Source organism: Solea solea, chromosome 16 (genome assembly GCF_958295425.1).
Source record: "Solea solea chromosome 16, fSolSol10.1, whole genome shotgun sequence".
Classification (NCBI taxonomy): domain Eukaryota; kingdom Metazoa; phylum Chordata; class Actinopteri; order Pleuronectiformes; family Soleidae; genus Solea; species Solea solea.
Window position 1 is genome coordinate 17,720,115 of NC_081149.1, and position 24,025 is coordinate 17,744,139.

Sequence of the window (24,025 nt, forward strand, 5' to 3'; positions counted from 1 at the left end):
CCTGTGAATATAGTCAGTGGAGGCTCTTTAACCCTCTCTGCAGGCGGAATTCAGGATGTGGATGTGTGTAATTACAGTCATTTGACATTCCAGTTCAGACAATAGCTTGACTTTAGTGTTTAAATCTAATAATTATAGAACATTTTTTTTTTTTTTTTTTTTTTTACCTGTCCTGTCCAGTACCTAGGACATGAACTGTGGTTGACCGCACGTCCTGTGGTGTCGAACAGATGTAGAATTAAAAATGAAGAGAAATGATGAGAAGAACACATCAATAAAATGCTAATTCAAAGGGTTTTTATGCAAACAATGCGTTTATTTGTGTTTACAGTGTAAACAGCAGACACACAACACACTTAAAAAGTCTTGTTATCATGGTTCGGATTACAGGGGAGCACTGGATAGCACACAAGCTCCCCTGAAAGCTCACTTTGAGGGCATTGAGGGAGAGCTTTGAAGCATCGTCCATTTTTGTGTTTCTGAAATGCATAATAATTAAAGTCAAATGTGTTTTGCGCTCATGACAGACCAGTTTGCCAAACTCTGCACTCATAAACCTTGTGCTACTCCTGCTGTTGCCACCCATGCGTGGTGGCGCTGCACTCAAATCATCGTCAATTATTATGTATTTTATGGTTGTCTGTAATGGTGCAACTGATATATTCTGGGTTTTTTAAGGGGTTGCACGATATTATCAGCACGTTTACTTTAAAATGTATTCAGATATCAGATATCGGCAAACACGCCAAGATCTGCCGATTATTACTATTGACTAAAATGTCAATGCTAGCGCCCCCTACAGCTGTAATTTCTTAGATGCTGACTTATTTTGCACTGTGCAGATATTTTATGTCCACATCTGTTGCGACAAAATGAAAAAGATTCTGTTGCTTACTTGTAAAACATTAGGAATGACGGGAGAGTGACGTGACGTGTGAGAGAGACACATGTTTTCCACACACTGCCATGTGTGCGTGCATGTGACATGTGTAGTAGCGGTGCCACCTGAAAATAGGGCTCCCCCCAAATGTCGCATCGGGCTTGTTATAGTCTTGTTTTCTTCTTTAAAGCTGCGTTAAGACACAGGCGGTGCATTTTCTACATGACATACACTGTAAAGTCAACACACACACACACACACACAGCAGTGGGCCTCCGTGATGTTGCATTTCTACCTTCATCATCATCTCTTTCCTTTCTTTCCTCCTCTTCTAAGAATTGTCATCCTGTATGGACCGAGGCATGAATGGTGGTTGTGTTTTCAGCTGAACAGCTCTTTGAAGATCAAAAGGCTACTTGGCCTTTCTACCCACCTCTGGCTGAAGCCTTTGATAAGCACACACACGCACACACACACACACACACACACACACACACACACACACACACACACACACACACACACACACACACACTTTACTTCAAACAGCCCCCTCTTTAAAAAACACACACAATGACATTTAACATGTCTGTAAAGATTAACTATTCACTCCACAACCTCTATGTGTGTGTGTTTTGGCTTATTTGTTGTAGTAAATCCTGAGACTTGGCTCTGGGAATAAGCGAGTTGTTTTTTATGCTCAGTATTGATTATTAGTCCAATTACCCTTAGTTTACAGATATTCGTGCGCGGCATCCTCTCCTCCCTCCCTGTCTCCTTGTGCGCTCATTCGATTGTGATGTGCTATATTCGGTAGTGTTGTGTAAAAGCCACACAATCACTTACACCTATAACTTATCACCTATAAATGATGTTAATATTACAGTAAAGCGAGAGAGCGTTCGGAATTATGCAGACACATTAGGGTATACGTCTGAAATGGTTGAATCATGCTAGCAAAGGAAAGCACGGAGGCAAGAAAAGCAGAGAGTCTGGAGAAATGAAGCAGGTTGGCCAGTGATGCGGACGAAGATAATTAGCCACATTTAGCTGAAGTCGGCAGGAAAGCAGACGGAGGGAGGGAACAGATAAGATTGTGTTTGTATAATGTGTTGGATTCCCAAGAGAAGGGGTCAGTGAGAGATTGTGTAATAACAATATTGCTTAACCCTTTAACACCGAAGCCTCAAAATGTCTGTCTGGCCAAAAAAAGGGGCCAGCAAATGTCCTTTGAGTAAGTGTTTTTGCCCATTTTTCTTCCAACGTTCAATACCTGGCAGTTATTTACAATTTACTCCATGTTAAAAGGGTGTCTTCACAGTTTAAGGTCAAGAAAAAAAATACACTCGTTGTACATGAAAAAGAGACATTTGAACATTATTACAATACTGACAATACTGATGTCTTACAATATAGACATATTTACATTAGAGTGTTTCGAGTATTTGTCTAAGATTGTGATATTTGATCAAATTTGTTGTCTCGGTGTCAGTGAAATAAATATAATAACGTTGCGTAATTGCGGCAACGCAAACGTGGTTAAAGGGTTTTAATGTGATTCCCCTTAATCATTCGTGTTCCTCAGGATAAAGTGCAGGTTCTGAGTCTCTGTGTTTGCCTGTTGACACATCCTGTCTCTGACAAAAGGAAAACATTGCTTTCTATTAGTTATGACCTATACTGTGAATGTGCAAAGGAACATTTTTCTCACTCAATATGTCTGATCTCCAACCAGAACCTTCAGCGTACGTCTGTCTGTGTGAGTTGTGATACATTAACATTAAAGCGAGAGAAGAGCAAAAGGATGAGAACAATCAATCAGGCTCCTCCCCATTACCAAGGTGATACAGAGATCCTATCAATGAGCCAAGGTCCCTGTTGCCATGGAAACACTTATGAATGAGAGAGGGCCCCGTCGCCGTGGAGACCGTTTGAATGAGGAACTGCCCTAATCGGAATGACACTGTTTGTGACAGCAGATGCTATTAAAAAATTCTTCATCACTTTCCTCATCATCGTTACTACCATCATCGTCTTTATTGTCCTCATCGTTCTTGCGTGAGGGATTTACTCAAATGGATACACTATGTGTGTAGAGATACTATAATTTATATATGTACATATATATATATACTTGTGTGTGAGTACACAGGGAGATCCTGTACTCTATTTAGAGACTATAGTCCATTAGGCTAAATAGTGGAAGTTCTAATTACGACTGAACAATTAATTGCGTTCGCGTAGCAATTGCGATTTTTAAACGAGGAATTAACAAACCACAAATCGTGACGTTCTATGACTACTTGTCAAAATTGTAAGAGTAAAAGACACAATTATGTGATAATGATCCATCAGGTGTTAAATATTAAACCCTTTAACACCGTAAAACTTTTTGTTTTTCTTCATTTTAAATTGTTAAAACAGTATTTTATCATGCAGTACATTGTATATAACTGCCCCTTTATGGTTTAAAATAAGCAAAAAGGCTTAGGTGTTAATCAAATAATTAAAGCTCCTTATTGGCAACAATTAGCCATTTTCTATACCATTTTGAGTGATGTGGAGAGCTGTATGTATTGCATTTACTTTCAAATGAAAAGGTCTGGCTCTAATTTATATTGCCTATAGCAATTAACATGGATATTTGGACTTCTTTAATGGCAGAATGTATTGTATAAAATACGATGCACTTTTTGACACAACGTTTACCTACAGCTGAAATACAGTGATGCCATTTTGACCAAACCAATACCCTCTCCATTCTAAGTCAGCCTCTGATAAGGCATTTGATATCATGCAATGTCATTACAAGGACCCCGGCCTACACTCGTGATGGAGCACCTGCCACCGGGGGGCGTTTGCTGGTAATGCAACGCTGCATTCAAAACCACAGCCGAGTGTACCTTTATCCATAGATCCTGGGCCGGTATTACTTTTCACTTCTCGTCAATTTCGTGGGTTTCCAAGCAAAGTAGGCTGACTTCAAACCCACGATTACGGTTGTGCTGTGTCACTGGGCCTCTTAGCCGTGGAACAGTGGAAAGTAGAAATGTGTCAGAGATGGTCTGGGGTGGGGGTGGGGGTGGGGAGGTGATTCATGGCGTGCGTCAGACCATTGGACTGACTGGAAGTCTGGTGGCGCATGGGAACATCTTAACCCTCACAGGTACACACACACACGCACACGCACACGCTTGCTGTTTACAGCTTATTCGTTTATTAGTGCGTGTGACGAGCAGCCGTACAGGTGCTGCTGTGGCACGGAACACAGCGTGTTTGCCCGGTGGTCTGACAGCTACGCGTAGTGGAATAATTTAAAACGTACCAAGATTAAAAATAAGCAGAAAAAAAAGCAAGTCAGCATCTCTGATACTCCCCATCTGCCACTGCTCTCTCTCTCTCTCTCTCTCTCTCTTGCTCTTTGTCCTTCTTTTTCCTCTCGCTCTGTCTCTCCTTGCCTCTAACTTTCTCTCCCATCTACCCTCCCTCTTTGTCCTCCCATCCTCTCTCTCTCTCTGTCTCTCTCCACCCTATCACTCCCCTTTTCATTTTATTGTCCCTCTCTCATCCTGATACCCTGCTGTATTGATCAGATCTTATGGGATTTACATGCAGTGCTCACCCGCTTGCTTGTAATGACCTGGCACTGGTTGGTTGGTGTTAACATGTTCGTGTGTGTGTGTGCGTGTGTGTGTGTGCGTGTGTGTGTGTACATGTCTGTAAGAAGCTGGGACATCAAAATGTGATTCAAACCTACTGTGAGGACATTTTGACTGGTCCCCAGGGTCATGGTTAGATGTGAAGTTGTGATGTTAATGTAATATTATTATGTCTGGTTGTCCTCTCTAAGAATGCTGTACTGTGTGTGAGTGTGTGTGTACTTGTATTTATATCTTTGAAAACATAAAACCTATCTTTGAGGGGACATTTTGGGCCTTTTTTTAGGGTTAGAACTGAGATTGACAGTGAGAAGCTTTATTATCCTAAATATTGATTCTCTCTGCGCACGTTTGTGTGATTTGTCTCTTTCCCTCTAGGATCCTGTCCACTGTGGGTTCAGACTTCGACTTGCGGACCCTCAGGGCGGTGCGTGTATTGAGGCCCCTCAAACTGGTATCTGGTATTCCCAGTAAGTCCACAGCTTATTCCTTGAGTACATTAGACTTCTTAAGTGCAGAGCAGGTTCAGGTTTTATTTAAGAATCAAAATAGCACAGAGAAGCATTTTGTGTGTGATGCAGCTTCTGTGTTTTCTGCATAATGCACCCAAAGTGTTCCAACCGAAGCGATGCACTCTGCCCATTTTTTAACTGTAATAGTGCGTTCCAGCACCACTGCAGTGTTATTAATATCTCTGACTCCTCTACAGGTCTGAACAGGCAAACCGACAAGCTTACTCATCATAAAAGTCACTTAGCTTCTTGTGAAAATCAAATTAGGGGTCTATTACAATATGTGATGTATATTTGAGGGGGGGGGGCACTTTTCCACAAAGCAGTATCCGGCATGACATGAAAACTCACTGCAGACTTTTTTTACTCTCAACATTTTATTTGTTAGAAAGCACTTTTTCTTTTTGAAAGAACCCTAACCCCTGGTAACAGGAAGTCCCGGTGAACGATTGTGATGTCATCGCAAAGTAATGGTCTTTGTCTTGTTGTTATATTGATGATACCCAAAGTCATGATGATTCTTGAAATGTCAATACCGTGTCAACTGTTTCCTCCAGGCTTACAGGTGGTGCTTAAATCCATCATGAAGGCCATGATTCCTTTGCTGCAAATTGGCCTGCTGCTTTTCTTTGCCATCCTCATGTTTGCCATCATCGGCCTGGAGTTCTACATGGGCAAGTTCCACACGACCTGCTTTGACAATCACACAGGTACAGGACTGAGTTGCCGTGTCTGTGTTTGCATGTTTGTTTGTTAGCACTGCACTGTTTGCCTCACTTGAAACCATGTGACCTCTGGTTGGGGTAGTTACAGAGGTAAAAAAAAACAACACATTTGGTGATAAATTGTCTTAAATTCTGTTGTACTTCTATTGCTATTACTATATGAGTCATTACCCAAAACATGTAATTCCAGATGAGATCAGAGAGGAGTTTCCATGTGGGAAGGAGCCTCCGTCACGGCTGTGTCCAGAAGGCACCACGTGTAGAAAGTACTGGCTCGGACCAAACTATGGCATCACCCAGTTTGACAACATCCTGTTTGCTATCCTCACCGTCTTCCAGTGTATCACCATGGAGGGCTGGACTGAACTGCTTTACTATGTATGTACTGCATCACATTTGCACCCCCAGTGACCATCTTATACTATCTATATTGTAATTGGAACAACTAGAACAAGGAAATGCGACAATTATGTCAAAAGTGTTTTTATTTACAGTGTATTATGTACAAATGAAAATATTTGACAGTTCCTCCGCCCAGTCTCCACGCCCGCCCACTGCCCCGTTGACTCCCGGAGAAGCTGAGCTTCCCTGGAAGTGACGTTTTTGCCGTATTCGTCCAATCACCGCCAAACTCACCACAGTGAGAAATATTCTGTGTCGTCTTATAGAGAACAGTTGAAGCTGAGCATCAAGGAGTTTAAATGCGGAGACTGCTACGGGAATATAAAAATCACGTAAGACGATCCGTCATCCGTGACCAACAGCTGAGTCTGAACATTCTAGCGCACGTTTAGTATTCAAATGTAAATACAGCACAGTACATTACATCATGTACAATCATTACAACAAATCTCTGTGTCTTACTTCAAGAGTGCAGAAACAGGGTTTGCCTGAGATTTATGGAAGTCCTTGTGCCTCTCATAACTCTCATCAAAGAGTTCTTCTCCAGAACTGAAGAAGCCTCTTGGACGAGAGGTGAAACCCTTTTAACAGAACTCCTGTGTGTGGCCTGTATCTACACGTGGATGACCGGACCTTCACTTGATGTCTTACCTAATGAATAATGGCCTTCAGCCATTTGCCGTGCAGATAAAAATGCATCCACATTTTCTCTTGTTTCTTCCTGTTGACTGATCCAGCGCGTGCTGCACTTGTTCGCTTAAAAGAGCACTCGCTGTCAATGTGACAGATGCTAATGTAACTCATTTAGAATCAGCTTTGTTGTTTCCACTTTCAACTGTTTACCCTTTTGAACTCGAGTAACCATTGCTCATTTGTTGCCACAGCTGTGAACATCATTTGCTGTCACTCTGTGCTCTCTGAGTCTGACCTCTGCTCGCCGAACCTGCGTCTCTTAGTTCGTTGTGTGCCCGTTTTTTTTTTATTATTGTTGTTTTATCGCTTATTTTATATTCTGCGCTTTTCTCGTTCTTATTTTTTTACTTGTTTTAATTCTGTGTACAGCACTGCTGCTCAACTGCCGTTTGTTTAAACATGCAGATATGGGGATTAGGCAAATTGGACACTCTAAATTGGCCGTATGTGTGAGTCTGGATGGTTGCTTGTCTCTGTGTGGCCCTGTGATGGATTGGAAACCTGGCCACGGTGTAACCTGCCCTGAAAACCTTAAAATCCCTTGTTTCTATGCCAGAAGATTAGGGATCATGCAGTGAAGATGATAACCAACGAAAAACTGGATGGACTGCAGCCCCCAAACACTTAAACCAGATAATCAATAGCTAATTAATAACATACATATTACTGCCATTCGATGTCTGAAAGAAATTGTTTTTTCACTTTTCAAAATCACAACCAATTTACCTCAGATTTATTCAAATCAAATGTACGTGCATAGTGTAGCATCAGAATTCGAATAGTGTCATTGCTCATGCCCAGGACTATATCGTTCCCTGCTGTCTCTGGCAATGGTTGCCATGGAGACCTGAGGTAGATGAGGGTTGTTCAGTATTACTGTAGTCATCTTTTTTTTTCCCCCCTCCCTCGCTCCAATCAATGTAATTCATCCCATTGCTCTTTTTCTTTCTGTAATCCTCTTTCTCTTCTTTCAAATCCCTTCTCCATTTCTTCCTCTCTGTCCTTCTCTTTCTCTCTCTCGCTGTCTCTCCACCCATGTCCCTTCTTCCTGGTGCTGCTCTATATTTAAAAAGGGCCTGTTCAGCCCAAGTTATTCTTACAGCTGGCGGGGAGGGGAGCGATAAAAGTTTAATGGTTGAAAAAAAGGGGACTGCGATGCGCTGGGCACACGGCAGCGGCGATGCCCGCTTGCATGTAGGACAAAGGGAAGATGGAGGAACGGAAAAGAAATGTGGCGGCTATGAGAGCCAGGAGGTGAGAAATGGCAAATGGGGAATCAATGTCTGTGCAGTGAGTGGGGAGAAATGCAGAGGTTGCACAAAGGACAGGAGCGATTGGTAAGAGGGAAGAAATGAATGGAGAAATAAAATGTATCGGGCAAGAATCGGAAAATGAACGAACACGGTTTGGTAAAAGCGGGGAAAGGGGTTGTGAGAGTTGTGAAGAGGACGCACGAAAAGAGTGTAAACAATGATTGAATAAAGGAAATGGAGTGTGTCTGGGCAGGAGGACGGTAGAGACTGAGAGGAAGGGAGCAAAGCATTCGTTATACATTATTTACTCTGTGCTGAGCAGCTAAGTAGAGTGGCAGATATGCATTTACTTATTGAGATGAGCAAAGTCACGTCAGTCCTGCTGTTGTTTATATTCCTAACACCAGTGGACAGCACTTGTGAGAGCACCGGCCTTCGTCTTTCTGTCGCACTTACTGGACACTTGCATTTGATGGTCACTCCAAATGTTAATTCGCATTTAGGAGAGTACAGACTGTCTGGAGTACCCAGGTACAAATACTGTCAATGCATCTTAATTTGACTCCTAGGGGTTAATAAATGACACAGATAGTTGATTCATGCAGCAGTTTTTTTTTTGCGCAATATTAAAGTTCACTAATTTATTATATGTTACATGGTGTGTGTGTGTGTGTGTGTGTGTGTGTGTGTGTGTTTCCAGAGCAACGATGCCTCAGGGAGCGCATGGAACTGGATGTATTTCATCCCTCTCATCATCATCGGCTCCTTCTTCATGCTGAACCTGGTGCTGGGTGTCTTGTCCGGGTAAGTGTCTCTTTTTTTTACAAGGACAGTTTATTTCATCGTTCATTCAACGATACGGTGAAACATTTGAATGCACACTGAGACCGTTGTCCGTTAATGTGTGTCTGTGTGCAGGGAGTTTGCCAAAGAGAGGGAGCGCGTAGAGAACAGGAGCGAGTTCCTGAAGCTCAGGCGACAACAGCAGATTGAACGGGAACTGAATGGTTACCTCGAGTGGATCTGCAAAGCTGGTACGCGCAAACTGAGATCCGAAAAACACACTGAATCGTTTCAGATATTAGCACTCAAGAAATCTACAATAAAATGCAGAAAATAATGTTGGGCCGTGAAAACATGTACCCACTCACTTTGCTGAAATCTGATTTTTGTTTAGTTGAATTGGTTTTCCTCATTCCACTCTCCCACCGAGTGTGACGGAAAGCATAAACTCTGTGATGGGTTTAACCTTTGCAGCTTCAGATCCAGAAATCACTGGAAACAATTTCACCTCTCAAGTAACTACAGCGTATCTCACCTTTAGGTTTAAAGGGCTGTTTCACCCATTTTTTTTTTTTTTTACCCAAGCGACGAATAAGATCCTTGAAATGCCGCTGTGTTTGTTTATTTCACATTCTCTTACAGTGCTGCAATATTATTTATTAATTCTCGTATTGAAGATCCTTTACTCATACCACTTGTTATAATTTACCAAAGCTCGGTAAAGAGCAGCGTAGCTTTTATTTTCTTTGAAGGAAGTGACTTTGACGATCACATGACACGTTTATTTTTGAAAATAAGTAAAAAAAAAAAACGCATTTTTTTGGTTGAAGTGTCCCTTTAATTGAGAGGTGAGTGTTGGATGTTGGATGCTGGGAGGAGCGGATAACGGGGCAGATGAAAGGGGAGATCTTTGATCTTCTTGAAATGATAATCTGCATAAAAACAAAGGAGGGGCGGTATGAGTAACAAGCACAGGTGCAGGGCCAAAGACGTTTCCCGGTCCTGCTTCGATGAAGACGAGAGATGGCAGCTGGTGACGGAAACAACAAAGAAAAGAATTGAATTATATTTTGGAAGTCATCGCACATGCGTTTAATGCAGTGCTAATGCAGCGCTAATGCACCACGTTGACATGTTTTTGTTTGTGTGTGTGTGTTTTGTAGAAGAGGTCATCTTGGCGGATGATGAGAATGAAAATGAATATGATGGTATGAATTTGCTCTTCGTTTGGCAATGTTTGTGCATGCACTTTTGCAAGTTTGTTAATTTTATACAAACGTTTTTAATACAATAGTCATAGAATGTTCTTTTATTTATTTATTTATTTATTTTTTTAATTCTAACACAGGATCCCGCAGGAGAGCCACAAAGAACCATAAGAGCAAAGCCGAGCTTCTAAACCCAGAGGAAGGAGAGAGTGATCTGGCTGTTGGTAAGATAGCCTCATGCACACACACACACACACACACACACACTGGAAGGCAAACCACAGGTACAAACAGATGCTATCTAATCTTGCATATCAGCATTACTTGACCCTGCTCCTCTCTGCCCTCCCTCTCCTCTCCTCTCCTCTCCTCTCCTCTCCTCTCCTCTCCTCTCCTCTCCTCTCCTCTGCTGCTCTGCACTTCTCTGCTCATGTTACAATTTTTTTTTTTCCCCTTGCCTTCAATCTCCCTCATCTTTCCACTTTCTGTTTGTCCAAACTGCACTTGCTGCCTCCTCCCTTCGTCTCTCCTCTCCTCCAACCCCCTCTTTCTCCAGCTTTTTCACCCACAGCCTCTGCGTGGTTGTAGATTCTGTATGTTAGCTGATCCACCTTGGATTACCACATGCACGCGTACAGTACATAGTTCTGTTCATAGAATCCATGTACAGTCTAGCATTCCACTAGTTCTGCACGGACTCAAACTGGAGGCGGGCTTGTTGTCATCCATGTCGGCAGACCTGGTCCTTGAACAACACATCAGAGAGTATATAATCTGTTAGACTTGTGTCAACCCGCCTATTAAGTCATACAAAACCATGGAACAATGTCTACTTCTGTATATGTCCAAACAATCACTGTATGATATTGTTATATGATACTCAGTTGCACTCATTTCCTCGCTGTATTTGTGGATATTTAAACGGCAGGACTATTTTTCCGGACAGTGTCTGAAGCGACGTTTGCAGAGATCTGTGTGCAGGCCACAGATAATTGCACACCATGTACCTTGCTTGCCCTTCCAGGTTCACCGTTTGCCCGTGCCAGCTTGAAGAGCTCCAAGCTCGAGGGATCCACTTTCAAGCGGCGGGAGCGACGTCTGCGTTTTTTAATTCGACGCATTGTGAAATCCCAAGCCTTCTATTGGACAGTGCTGTGTTTGGTGGGCCTCAACACGATGTGTGTGGCTGTCGTGCACTATGACCAGCCGGATCGGCTTTCAGACTTTCTGTGTGAGTGGGACGGGCGGAGGGATATGTAATGCAAGCATGTGCAGATTACGCAGATTACTGCACTATATACTGTGCATACCTAGATATAAAAAGAGATAGAAGAATAATGCACAAGAATGTGTAGTACGGGATGCGTGCAACTGGACTTTGCAAAAGAATGAATTTAATTTTAAACCACTTTGTGATTGAGATGTGTTTTGAATATGAGATGAGAAAGAGAAAGATTGGGTCATAGTTTCATGCTTCATTCAGAGAATAATAATACCTTTAACTTAAATAGACTACAGTATGTCAATAAGTAGCAGTTTAACCTTGCAAAATGGAAGTCTGTGGGAAAATGAGCCTAGTTTTCACTTCATTTATAACATCAGTTAACATTTTCCTAAGGAGTCAATGGTCTCACGAGCTAGTTTCAGCTCTTATGTAAATGATGTTCCCATTTAGAGGAAAATAGACACATCACACATCACATAATAATATGTGACTGAGTGCTGGTGACCTCTGTTTTTATGCATGGGCTACTTTTACATGGAAAAATGTAGGAAAAGTTAAGTTCAGATTCGAATTTGTCTTTCAAGATACATTTAAAAAAACATTTCAAATGCATAATTAGAAGCACTGTCCTTGTGTGCATGGATGGATGGTTTACAGGTTGAAAGCAGGCAGACTGATGTCTCCTCTCTCCTTTCTCACCTCTCGTCTTCCTCCCTCCGTGTAGATTTTGCTGAGTTCACCTTCCTCGGGATATTCTTGACTGAGATGTTTGTGAAGATGTATGGACTGGGCCGACAGTCCTACCTCAACTCCTCCTTCAACTGTTTCGACTGCATTGTGAGTCTCACCGGACGCGTTGGGACACGGGCCCACACGCAAAGAAGCAGTCACGCACTGACGACTGGCTGATGTTGGCGCGTCGGGTGCTCACCACAGTGGATAACCACACGTTTGCATGTGCTTGCCTTTTTATCAGGTGATTTGTGGCAGTATATTTGAAGTGCTGTGGTCCATCATCCAGCCAGGCACATCATTTGGCATCAGCGTGCTCCGAGCTCTCAGGTTATTGAGGATCTTCAAAGTCACCAAGTGAGTTGTTGAATTTCATTTGAAAATAGTTATTATTTCTCATTTTTATTGATATAAACGGACACGATGTTACTCTCATTCCAGCCTTAACTAAAACACACGCTCTCTCTTTGCGTTTGACAGGTATTGGGCATCTTTGCGTAACCTTGTTGTGTCTCTGCTCAACTCCATGAAGTCCATCATCAGCCTGCTGTTCCTGCTCTTCCTCTTCATAGTTGTCTTTGCCCTGCTGGGCATGCAGCTCTTCGGAGGACAGTCAGTGATGTTTTCCCTTTACTGCTACAAAACATTCATCTCTGTTCATTTCCCTTTCGACAGATGTTTCTTGTGCTCGCAAGATGCTTTCTGTTCTCTTTTCTCCTTCTCTGTCCTCACACCTGTCCTTTCCGAACTCTCCTGTTCTTCTTTTTTCCCGGTTAGGTTTAATTTTGAAAGTGGCACTCCTCCGACCAACTTCGATACATTCCCTGCAGCAATAATGACAGTGTTCCAGGTGAGGACGATGTACTGTGAAGGGGGGGCTAAAGGAGGGAGTAAAAGTCTGGATTAGGACGATTAATCCAGAGCTTTTTTCTTTTTTTTTTCATATGATTAAATGACTAAAGATGATTTGCACATGAGGAAACGATATGATTAAATGTGGAATTCGTCTTCTGAATTCTTTAATGTCATGAGTCAGAAGAAGAACATGCGCTTATGCTTATGTCTACGTTTTCCAAGGTGTGTGTCTGTGAGAGAGTCAAGGTGATGCGCGCGTATTGTTACCGAGTGTGCAGTTAACTCAGTCGTCATGTCACGAAAATAACCTTGGAGTGGTGTGGCTTTGTGTTACCGTGTGTGTGTGCGTGTCTCAGATCCTGACCGGTGAGGACTGGAACATGGTGATGTACGACGGCATCCAGTCTCAGGGCGGAGTCAACAAGGGCATGGCCTTTTCTGTCTTCTTCATTGTCCTCACACTTTTTGGCAACTGTATCCCTTGACAGTGGGAATGAGGAGGACACCAAGCACTCACCCATACACTTAAGATGCAGACAGACATGCTTACTCTCCACAGTTAAGCCTCACATTTGACTGAATACACACACACACATACACAGATACACAGCTACTTTTGTAACCCAGACGATGAAAATATGTTTGTGTGTGTGTGTGTGAATTGTACACATATTATGTTCAAACAAATACCCACATGCTGGATTTTCTTTGACTCTTTGTTCAGACACTTTGCTAAATGTGTTCTTGGCTATCGCTGTGGACAATCTGGCCAACGCACAGGAACTGACCAAGGTTCACTGCAGTCCAGTTTCACTCACCATCTCAATATTGTTTTTGCTTTCTGAAATCATAAAAAAAAAAAAAAAATGTGTTGGATTGCCACCCAATCCATTACTGTCTCTGCAGGATGAACAGGAGGAGGAGGAGGCTGCCAGTCAGAAGATTGCCATGCAGAAAGCCAAGGAGGTGGCTGATGTCAGCCCCCTGTCTGCCGCCAACCTCTCCATTGCAGCGTGAGTTCCTGACTCGCATGCTCGTTCTTGTGTTAGTTTCACATGGCAGGAATTTGATGTCACAAATCTTCGAAGAGCCTCACTTGTTGACGAGGAGTCGAGTCAGTCAGTCCGTTGTCCGTCACCTTAGCACATTTGCACATTCATCGGGCATCAGACTGACACGAGGGGTGATGTCGTACGCAGTGGTGCAACGTGTAAGCTGATTTATCGTCCACGACTTATTTGCAATACGTCTACTGTAATGATTTTAGTCCTTTAAAATGTGTTGCCTCTTTTTACACGCACACACACACACACACTCTTACTCGCACTCATACACATAGTGTTGGTTTGATCTGGGCTCTTCCCCTGGCCAGGAGAGTCCGAGACTTTGATCCCTTTTCTCTGTGTACACGAGGGTCTTTCCTTTCACTCCAGGTAAAGTTCACACACGCTCACTCATAGGGACACACACAATCCACACTGATCCGTCCGGAAAAAGAAAAAAAAATCAAGACAGCACTGACCTTTTGCCTCCTCCACATATCTCACACACACACACACACACACAGTATTACACAGCAGATCACGCACAGATGCAACGACCCATGCAGGTGATCGTAAAATCATCAACACCATTATCATGTCGTGGATCATACTTGTTATTACTTTCTATGCTGTAAGTTCACCATGTTGTGTGCATTTGTGTCTGTGTCTCAGGAAGCATTGTTTTAAGGTTAAACATGTGTAATACAGTGCAGGTGTTTGTGTGTATATATATGTGTGTGTGTGTGTGTGTGTGAAGGGTTGCATTCCAAAATGCTGAATCGTCTTGGCTAAAATTGTTCCCATTTGTTTAGTATTTGTTCAGTTTCTGCATTTCAGGAATGTCGTATTTTTTGCTTACTCGAGTGTGACAGTGATTACAGCACAGTTCAGTGAAGTAGTAACCTGTGTCAGGTCAGAGAGGCTGTTTTTTTTAATGGTGGATGGATAGCCCATTTTGGAATGAAATCCTCCCTCTGTTCTCTCGTGCCATCTCACTCACCAGCTGTTTCCCTCCTCAGCAACAAAGTACACAGTGAGTGTCACAACGCTACCGACCCCTTTCTGGACTGGTATTTATTTATTTGTTTATTAATTTCTGATACCCTTCTGTTTAATGACTTTAAAAACCATTCCTCGCTTTCTTTTGTGTTTCAAAACACCCCCTTTTCCTTGTTGCGTTGTTTTTAAACTCTCTTTTTTCTTTTTGTTACAACTCACATACTTGGCTTTCTTTAGCTCTCCTTTGTGTTGGCTTATTTTTCCAGTATATTTTCTGTTGCCTGCACCTCGCAGTATGGCTGTTGCTTTACTGTGGTTGACTGTTGGGGAAGTTAAAAGTCGATTATTCATAGATGTTTTGGAGGGTTTTTAAAAAAATTAAAAAAAGAACAAAAAAGAGGAGGTGGTCACAGGCAGTTCCTGTGAATGTCTGTACCACGTGGGTTAAATGGCAACTTTGTCAGTCTTGCCAATAACAGACATCCAGTTAGGCTCGGGAGGGGGAGGGGGGCCCTTTTGGCCTATTGTCCCATGTATTAGGCATGTGTAATGTAAATATTAACGTGTGGAAGGTTAATTATAGATTATTATTACAAATTTTTACCATTCTGTGTCCCATCATGGTTTTCCAAAGTGAGGCTGCCCTGTACTTTGGCAAGCTGTGTAGACACCCATAATCTTGGTTTAGCTGCCTTGCTGTAGGTCCAGCCAAATAACCCGTTCAATGTCTGTGGTCCCCAGTGTGTCTCTATGTCCTGGCTATTTTACATATTATACTTTGGTGATGGTTTTCACATCCTTCTCATGTATTTGTTTGTACAGTATTGCGCAGTCAGTGTCCATGTGCTGTACAGGTCTGTAATGCTGCCAATCCCCTCCCTCCCTCTCCACCCTGTTACATTCTGCAGTAAGGAGCAACAGAAGAACAACAACAAGGGAATCAATAAGTCAGTGTGGGAACAACGCACCAAGGAGCTGAGGAAGCAGACTCTGGTGACCAGCCGCGAGGCCCTGTACAACGAGCTGGACTCCGACGACCGCTGGAAGGCAAGGACAGGGAGGGAGGAGCAAAACAATGTAAAGGACAAGGCAAACTAAAGCCACTAGACTTGTGGTATCAGTGTACACAAGTGAAGGCAACTACTGCATGTTGATGATGATGATGAAAAATCATGTTACACGTTCCTTACCTTGCCCATGTACTGAGTTTATTAATTGTTGTTAACGTTTCCCACATTCCATTGGGCTAGTAAGACATACAGTATAACTCCACGTAACTCTTCCTCCTTCCCTTTCTGTATCTTCATTCCCTCTTGGCTTCCTCTCTGCCTTCTCCTCTCCTTGCAGGTGAACTTTGCTCGGCAAGTCCGTCCAGACATGAAGACCCACCTGGATCGACCCTTGGTGGTTGACCCCCACGAGAATCGCAACAACAACACCAACAAAACCACTGCCAACAATTCCGACCTCTGCTTCAGCCAGCACCATCCTGCTAACGAGCTCCACAGGCAAACGCACCTCCACGAACACAGTGGAGAAGTAGGAGGTGGAGGTGGGGGGGGCGTGGGCCCGGTCAGGCCTCCCATGGAGAAGGGGGAGTCCACGGAGAGCAAGCGGAGCCGTAAAGGTGAGCACCACCACCACCACCACTCCTCTCACATCCGACTGGATGCCACAGTGATACCCGGGCCGGGGTCAGAGGAGAGGCCGCCCAGGCGCCATCATCATACTCGCAGCGGCAGTCGAGGGGGAGGGCAGTCAGAGCACAGGAAGCCCAGGTCACATCGAAAGATTGCAGAGGATGGGGAGGATGGTCGGTGTGGTGGCAAAACGGGGAGACACAAGAGCAAAGGAGTAGATGGGGGTGGAGAAGGAGGAGAGCAGGAGGGAGCTGGTGATGGCCGCGAGAGGAGGTCAAGAAGAAATCGCCATGGCAACCAAACGGATGGTGAAGGGAAGAGAATGTGCCAGAAAAGAAGAAAGTAAGTCCAATGCACATGGTGTTAGTTATGATGCTAATTCATTTTTGGATGTGTACTGATTATGTCACAGTCCATGGATAATTATCTCTTCCCTCCTCAACATGATGTTTGTGCTGGTCTTTCCCCCGTTTTTCTTTTACTATCCATCTGTCCAGAGATTGCAGTGCCCCTAACCTCTCGACCACACGGCCCATCCAAAAGAGCCTCTCAAGGCAAGACAGCCAGTACAGCGAGGACATGGACAACCTCATGAATACCAAACTGGTCTCTGGCTCTACCCCACTGAGCGAGGGTCACCCCAATCCAATTGCTAGTCACACTGTTGTTCCCAGCTATGGATCTGCCCTCCACCTTGCCAACAATGGCACCCGCGGGAGTTTGGTCACATTAGATAGCTATGGAAACATCGGACATCACCGTGCCAACAGTGTCGTCGGGCTGCCCCACCCGGACTACACAGCTCTAGATATGCCAATTTTTCCATCCACAAACGCCATACTGCAGGGTAAAAGCAAACATGAATATGTGTTCTTTTTGACTCTGTTGTCTTATTTTAGCTTAAAAGATTATTTCGGTAAAAGGTGTGTTCGGAATCAGCTGTTTATCGGATTTTCTTACGTGATTTTCGCATTCCCGTAGCAGCCTTAAAGCCACTTGAAGCTCAGCTTCGACTGTTCTCTTCGCCTAACCCTAACCCAGAAGCTTCTTCTTCTGCATGATGATGATTGGAGGAACTTTCTGAAAGCCTTTTCTGCCTCAGTCCTATGTGGACAAATAGCTGGTCGTTGTGTATCGATAACTTGGCCTGAAATGAGCTGAGATGTTAAATATCAACTGACAAAGTGTATGAGAGAGCAGTGGCTAACCTTGGCTGACCTTTCTTTCATTTTACTTCATTTTACTACTCGAAATTTGAACACATCTCCACTGCAGACACCTGATTTGTTTATTCTCTCATTAAGATGTTTTTTTATACTGGCTGCAGCATTTCGGTATTTCAAATGGACATGTTTCCATAATCTCTGATGACGTATGGTCATGTTACACATTGTTACACATACCTCCTTTAACTAAAGATTTTTTTTCTCACCCCAATCCAGTCAATAAAAATGCCAACACAGAGCCTCTGCCTGCAAAAGAGGATAAGGATGACGATGATGATGAGAAGGGAGGCGAAGGAGGACCCAGGCCCATGCCTCCCTTTAGCTCCATGTTCATCCTATCAACCACTAACCCGTAAGTGGAAGGATAACAAACAATATTTCTCATTTACCTGTGGATTCAGAGCTAAATCTGTGACGAAAAATCAGTCTACTATGAAGTGGCAGCTGATGCTATAGCAAATAACCTCATACTTACACACATCTAATAATGGTATCCATAGCACAAACACAACAACAACAACAACAAAAAACAAAAAAACCTTTGCTTCTAGGTTTCGACGGGCGTGTCACTACATCTGCACCCTGCGTTATTTTGAGATGTGCATCCTGCTGGTTATCGCCATGAGCAGCATGGCCCTGGCTGCTGAGGACCCTGTGTGGCCTGATTCCCCGCGCAACAATGTAAGACATTTTGCAAATGTTATGCATCAGTGCTTACATGCTGCCTCTATACTTTCCTTTTTAGTGTGAGAAAAACATGTAGATTATTTTTGTATAGCAAACACACACACACACATATATATATATAAAATCACATTCCAATGTGAAACAAATCCTCAACCAGACTGTCACTCTTTTCCATTAGTAAATCATTCCCCTTTTCTCTTCATACAGGTCCTACGCTATTTTGACTATGTTTTCACAGGGGTTTTCACCTTTGAAATGCTGATAAAGGTAAAAAGAGAAAAATTGTGGTTAAACCTCAGGTCAAATCACCCTCTTTGTCCTGTATACCGTGTTTGAACTGTACCCCTGTCTCCTCTTATAGATGGTGGATCTGGGGTTGGTCTTGCACCAGGGTTCTTATTTCCGGGACTTATGGAACATCCTTGACTTTATTGTGGTTAGTGGTGCTCTGGTGGCCTTCGCCTTCACGTAAGTCTCCCTCCTGCCTTGGCCCAGTCCTCTCCTTTTATTTTTCCTCTCGCTCCTCCCTCTGTCTTGCCCGTCTTCTACCTCACTGGCACCTTGGAGTACAGCCCCTCCTCTTCTCCATTGACCATCACTCAGTGTTTCCTCTCTCTCTATGCTCTCTGTTCTGGCCTATCACTCATTTTCTTTCTTTTGCTGAGCATTTCTTTCATTCGCTTGCCTTCTCTGTCTGCTCCTCCGACACACTCTTTCTTACATACTGTGCTTACAGATGGCCAACCCTCTAAAGCTGGCCATTGTATTAGCTTCTCTCTCATTCCGCTTTAGTCCCACCATTTCTAGTCCCTGCCATTTTCGAAGCCCCACCACTACCAACCCCTATCCCAGCATTCCCCTCTTCCCTCCGTGAGACGTGAGGACCACCCTTTGCACTTGTAACCCTTTAGTGCCCAGGGTGTTCTAAAATTAAAGGCCCCATGCAAAGCCTGGCCAGGTCATGCTGGTCACCCTTTTCCACGACAACTCAGGTACTATAAATGAATTTGCATGCCTGTTGTGCTTAATTCAGTTCACAGTGCTAAGTTACGGCTTAGGTTACGAGAACTGTGCAATGTGCAAAGCATGCTTTCAGTCTTTCAGCATTTGCTGTGCATCTCTTGCACAGTTGAGAGGATTGAAGCAGACCCGCAGTGTTAAATTCAATGCAATACTGTGAATGTATGAAGATGTACCGTGCAATACGTCGATATTAACTGCATAACCAACTCAGCCGTCAAATAAAAATGTATAGACGTATGTATAGACATGTATTATGAAGGGGCCTGGCACAAACAGTGAAGAGAAACTCGGTCCAGGTTGGACAGGGTCATGCTAAATGTGGTAGAAGATGGATGGATGGATGGATGGACGATAGGAAGAACAAGATTGATGCAATGAGTTTTGGAGATACGGTCCTGAACTAGATTGTTTGTTTGAACATTGCCCACCATGAACACTCTTAGAGCGTTTGAAAATCGAAGTCTTTTCGAGGCGTAGCTGTAGTATCTGAGACGGGGTGACCAAAATCAGGACCTTCGAGGTTTAGTGCATTAAAAGCTTTGTCTGATACCATCTATCTATGTTTGATGCACAACTAAAGACAGATAAAGTAGCTGTACGCCCCGAGTACACTTTGTTCATCTTGACCCTGAGTAAAAGGGGAATGTCACATCAACAAGGAGACCGTCCTTGCTTTGTATGGAAGGTGGAAAGTTTTTGTTGGGCTCATTTAATTGTGACAGCTCATAAGTCTGTTTAGCTGCATATTTAGCTTGTGAAAGCCAAGGAGATGTCACTGGGAAGAATCTATTTATCTGATTTAGCTGACCCTTTCCAAAAAAAAAAGAAAAAAACAGCAATAGTGAAGCATTGGAGTCAATTTGACACAAAACCTTTGGACCCGACCATTTCAGTGTCAGGTGCTCTTAGAATCCATGGAAATTGTCAATGAAGCTCATTATTTTTGAGCAGTGCGTACAGAGGGACTTTTTTATTGCCTCTCCATTTTGCAGGTTCATGTGTAGTCAGACAAAAGCCATCTTCTTGAAGGGGTTTGCCATTTTGCAGGGCTAGAATTCCACCACTACCCCTTGTTACTCAGTGTGGCAAGGGTTAGGAGCTCTTGGCAGTGGTTGGACTATGTCGCTTAACTGTCTTATTATATGTGCACGTAACAACAGATGTCTTGTCAGTCTTCATTTGCTTGTTATTTGAGTGCGTGGCGTCATGGTCTACTGTGATTCCATCCTTTTGCGATAATCTGATGGTAACTTTTAGCGGCTTTAATAGACTTGCTGTCAGTACATTTCAATGCTGTTGGACGACTGTGCTAATAGAAGACTGTCCTTGTCCAATTATACAAACACAAGTGGGGAATCAATTTATGACTAAATCAAGTGCATCCACCTTCATGAGGCTATAGGTGGCAATACGCCCATTTCAGCTTGTTAGTATAAGGTGATTCCTCGTTTAGCTGGCGGCTAGTTGTTAGCATATTGAGTGCCATTCCGAGTCTGTACCTCCCACCCAAGAAGTGTAGAATATTTCACTCTGAGAGAGCATTAAAATATGTCTTCTCGTCAGTCCACCCAAATGTACCAGCTTGTTCACAAAAGAGAAAAAGAGGAAGAAAGTATCATTGCATTATATCAAGTGACCAGCAGTGATTTTTCTTAAAAGCAAATGTGCTATATTGTGAGAACTATATCGGCTGTAAATATCAATATCCAGTGTGAACTTAAGTGCAACACAGTGTGATATGATGACATGTTCTGTATTCCAGTAATGAATGTTAACATGTTGTGGTTTTCACTTCCCTGAAGTCATGTTCAGAGATGAATCTGGTGCCTCCAAAAACTGAAGTCCAGAGGCCAGAGTCGTGTTTTCATTGTGGTTTCTGTTGCATTGCTTTCACCAGTGAGGTAATGCACTGATAATGTCTGTTTGTGCATCCCGACACTGTTCAGTCCATGACGGTGCATTAAGACTCGAGACATTAGGTTTGCTTCCCATAGTGTTACGGTTTGTCAAGGTGTTGACTATTATAACAGCATCTACTGCTGCGTTCTGTCGTTGTGCACTTTTATTGGTTCCAGGCCAGCTTGAATAAATGAAGCCCAAACATGGCAGGTGCTCCAGGGTTCTAGTGATGGGGCCACATCCACACAACTGGCTCTAACCCCAGTCTTCCTCTACAAATCATCTCTATGTGTCCGTTTTCTTCACTAACTCTCTTCCCCCCCCCGTAATTGTTAATGTACATGTGGTACACGACATGTCTGTGTTTCTGTTTGCGTGTGTATATATTATCTGTGTGCTTGTCCTTCTCTCTGTGCCCTCTGAGCTCTTACATATACATTTAGACCACAACATAGATGAAAGTGAAATGAAAATTACTGAAGAAAAACTATAAAAACTGTCGTAACTATCCCACAGGGAAATTCAAAACAATAGAGCGTAAAAAAGCAGCACAGCAGCGGAACATATACTTTTACACAACTGTATAATAAGTACAATTATTTGATAGGAGTGATTGTTTTATCTGCTACACGTTTCAATTCGCAAGCAATCAATGAATCCATGTTTAACCAACGCAATCTGATTTGTCTACAATGGGGATTAATGACACTAATCCATGACGCGGAGACCAAAACCAGTCCGAACAGTCCCGTACACATCCAGATGCCACCGTGATCCAATTGTTGTAAATCAAACAGCGTTTCAAAAAGGATCAGTCGTCTCATTGGAGATGTTTATCGCTCCTTAAATCTGATTAGCCTGATCTGTGGACTGCTGGTGTCTGGAACCACTGTCCTGCACATTACTGCAGTTGCACTGAGATTTATGTCCACACAGACACTGGCTACATGGTAACTGGCAATAATGTGTGGTTAGCTTTAAGGGATGCTTTGACATTTAGAAATGTCTTTTCAGCGGGCTGTTTGTTTTAGTTTGTGTATTATTTTTGTGTTATAAAAATGGGGCCATACGTGACCACGCTGCTCTGGCATTTCTACAGGTCCTCATGAAGCTCGCACTGCCTATTTGGCTTTGAACACAGCGTTCGTTTACAGATATTAAAGGTTATACTTGGATGAAATAGCAAATCTGAATGAAGTTAGGCATGCAGTGTGCTTTACTCGCCCTTATTTTCTAAATTGTGCGTATAAATGTTTATTTGCATGTGTATACTTGAGTTGGTATCAGTAGTTTGTGGGTGGGAGGGTTGATTTAACAAGAAACAGGCCTTGTGTTCTCTTTTTTCTCTCTCTTTCTTTCTGTCGTTCATGTGGATGTTTTCTCTTGAAGTCCCTCCTTTCTCTGTGTCCCATTCCGTTCCTTTCTCCCACCCTTTGTCTTTTTGTCTCTCTCCCCTTGTCTCACTGTCTCTCACCTCTTTCTCATCTCTCCGTTTGGATCACCAACAGCGGCGGCGGGTAAAGTTCTCTTTCGATCTCCTCCTCATTTCTCCTTCCCCGCTCTCTGTGCTCGTTTTTTTTGTCCTGACCACACACCTCTTCCCCCTGTCCATCAGAGTTGACTCCTGTACTTTCCTGTGTTCATTGTTCACCATGGATTGCAAAAACAAACCTCGAGTTAGTTACTTATGTCAGATGCTGTGGAAGTTTATGTCGCGCCGTTACGTACACAGAGACACAGCCACACACCTACTGCATGTCTGCAGACAAAGCCGACTCACACACAACCAGCAGCAGTCTACCATCTGCTATTAACAGCTGCAGACACATGCAGCGCTACACACAGCTGCCTTGTCTCCAAAGGAACACTTGGTGACCTTTAACCGTAATTAATTAAGGGAAAAAAAACACACACGCACACACATATATATATATATATATATATATATATATACGATAGATATATATATTACATTAGATTTAGTACAGCCTCCTTTACAGTTGATTTTTGAGTGTTCATTGCAGCTTAACACTAGCACTTCCTCTCCTCTTATTCATGTACCCAGAAATCTAAAAATAAGAATGAGGTTTGGCTCAGCATTTTGGTAAGAAATGCTTGCCAGAAAAAAAAAAAGAAAATCTTTGTCTTTGTTGAAATCATCAACAAGACAAGATTCCATGCTGTCTGAACAATGCTGTGAAACCAGCCGGTCCCAGCTGTAGGATAGAGTTCACAGTTATTATCTGGTCGAGTCATCAAAAGAGAGAGTTTGGCAGTTCAGTCTAGTATTTCGAGTGTCATTTCGAATAAAATGTAAAAATGTTTTTTTTTTTTTTTTTTTCTTTTTATAAACAATCTACAAGAAGTATCGTTGTTTTAATTGGAGGGCTGCACTTGACTGTAGGTCGCCACTCCGCTGCAGACCGATAAATACGTCCATGTGTTCGAGTGAGACCTCGACTAAACTCTCTCTGCAAATGTCTCCGTGTAGAACAGTGTTCGTCATTCAAGCTGCTGGTTAAACAGGAAAATAAATGGAGTATTGCAGCATGGAAGAGCAATGTTTCAATGCAGCATGAAT

At 43.0% G+C, this 24,025-nt stretch overlaps 1 protein-coding gene across 15 annotated transcripts in view; it reads left to right on the forward strand.

Annotated features, from left to right (window-relative positions):
- cacna1aa (calcium channel, voltage-dependent, P/Q type, alpha 1A subunit, a) overlaps positions 1–24,025 on the forward strand; it is a 70,047-nt gene that overhangs the window by 18,798 nt on the left and 27,224 nt on the right. For 10 of the 15 annotated variants that reach the window (XM_058653495.1, XM_058653488.1, XM_058653484.1 and 7 more), the window contains exons 4-26: positions 4,918–5,009; positions 5,609–5,761; positions 5,967–6,154; positions 8,825–8,928; positions 9,043–9,158; positions 10,071–10,115; positions 10,256–10,339; positions 11,140–11,346; positions 12,065–12,177; positions 12,317–12,429; positions 12,553–12,684; positions 12,850–12,922; positions 13,284–13,401; positions 13,652–13,719; positions 13,834–13,940; positions 14,990–15,040; positions 15,878–16,046; positions 16,317–16,951; positions 17,107–17,456; positions 18,052–18,187; positions 18,387–18,516; positions 18,730–18,789; positions 18,884–18,990. In XM_058653495.1, the coding sequence (XP_058509478.1) occupies positions 4,918–5,009; positions 5,609–5,761; positions 5,967–6,154; positions 8,825–8,928; positions 9,043–9,158; positions 10,071–10,115; positions 10,256–10,339; positions 11,140–11,346; positions 12,065–12,177; positions 12,317–12,429; positions 12,553–12,684; positions 12,850–12,922; positions 13,284–13,401; positions 13,652–13,719; positions 13,834–13,940; positions 14,990–15,040; positions 15,878–16,046; positions 16,317–16,951; positions 17,107–17,456; positions 18,052–18,187; positions 18,387–18,516; positions 18,730–18,789; positions 18,884–18,990 (3,351 nt within the window). The remainder of the gene's footprint in view (positions 1–4,917; positions 5,010–5,608; positions 5,762–5,966; positions 6,155–8,824; positions 8,929–9,042; positions 9,159–10,070; positions 10,116–10,255; positions 10,340–11,139; positions 11,347–12,064; positions 12,178–12,316; positions 12,430–12,552; positions 12,685–12,849; positions 12,923–13,283; positions 13,402–13,651; positions 13,720–13,833; positions 13,941–14,989; positions 15,041–15,877; positions 16,047–16,316; positions 16,952–17,106; positions 17,457–18,051; positions 18,188–18,386; positions 18,517–18,729; positions 18,790–18,883; positions 18,991–24,025) is intronic. The other 5 variants (XM_058653492.1, XM_058653496.1, XM_058653497.1 and 2 more) reach the window with 3 other exon arrangements.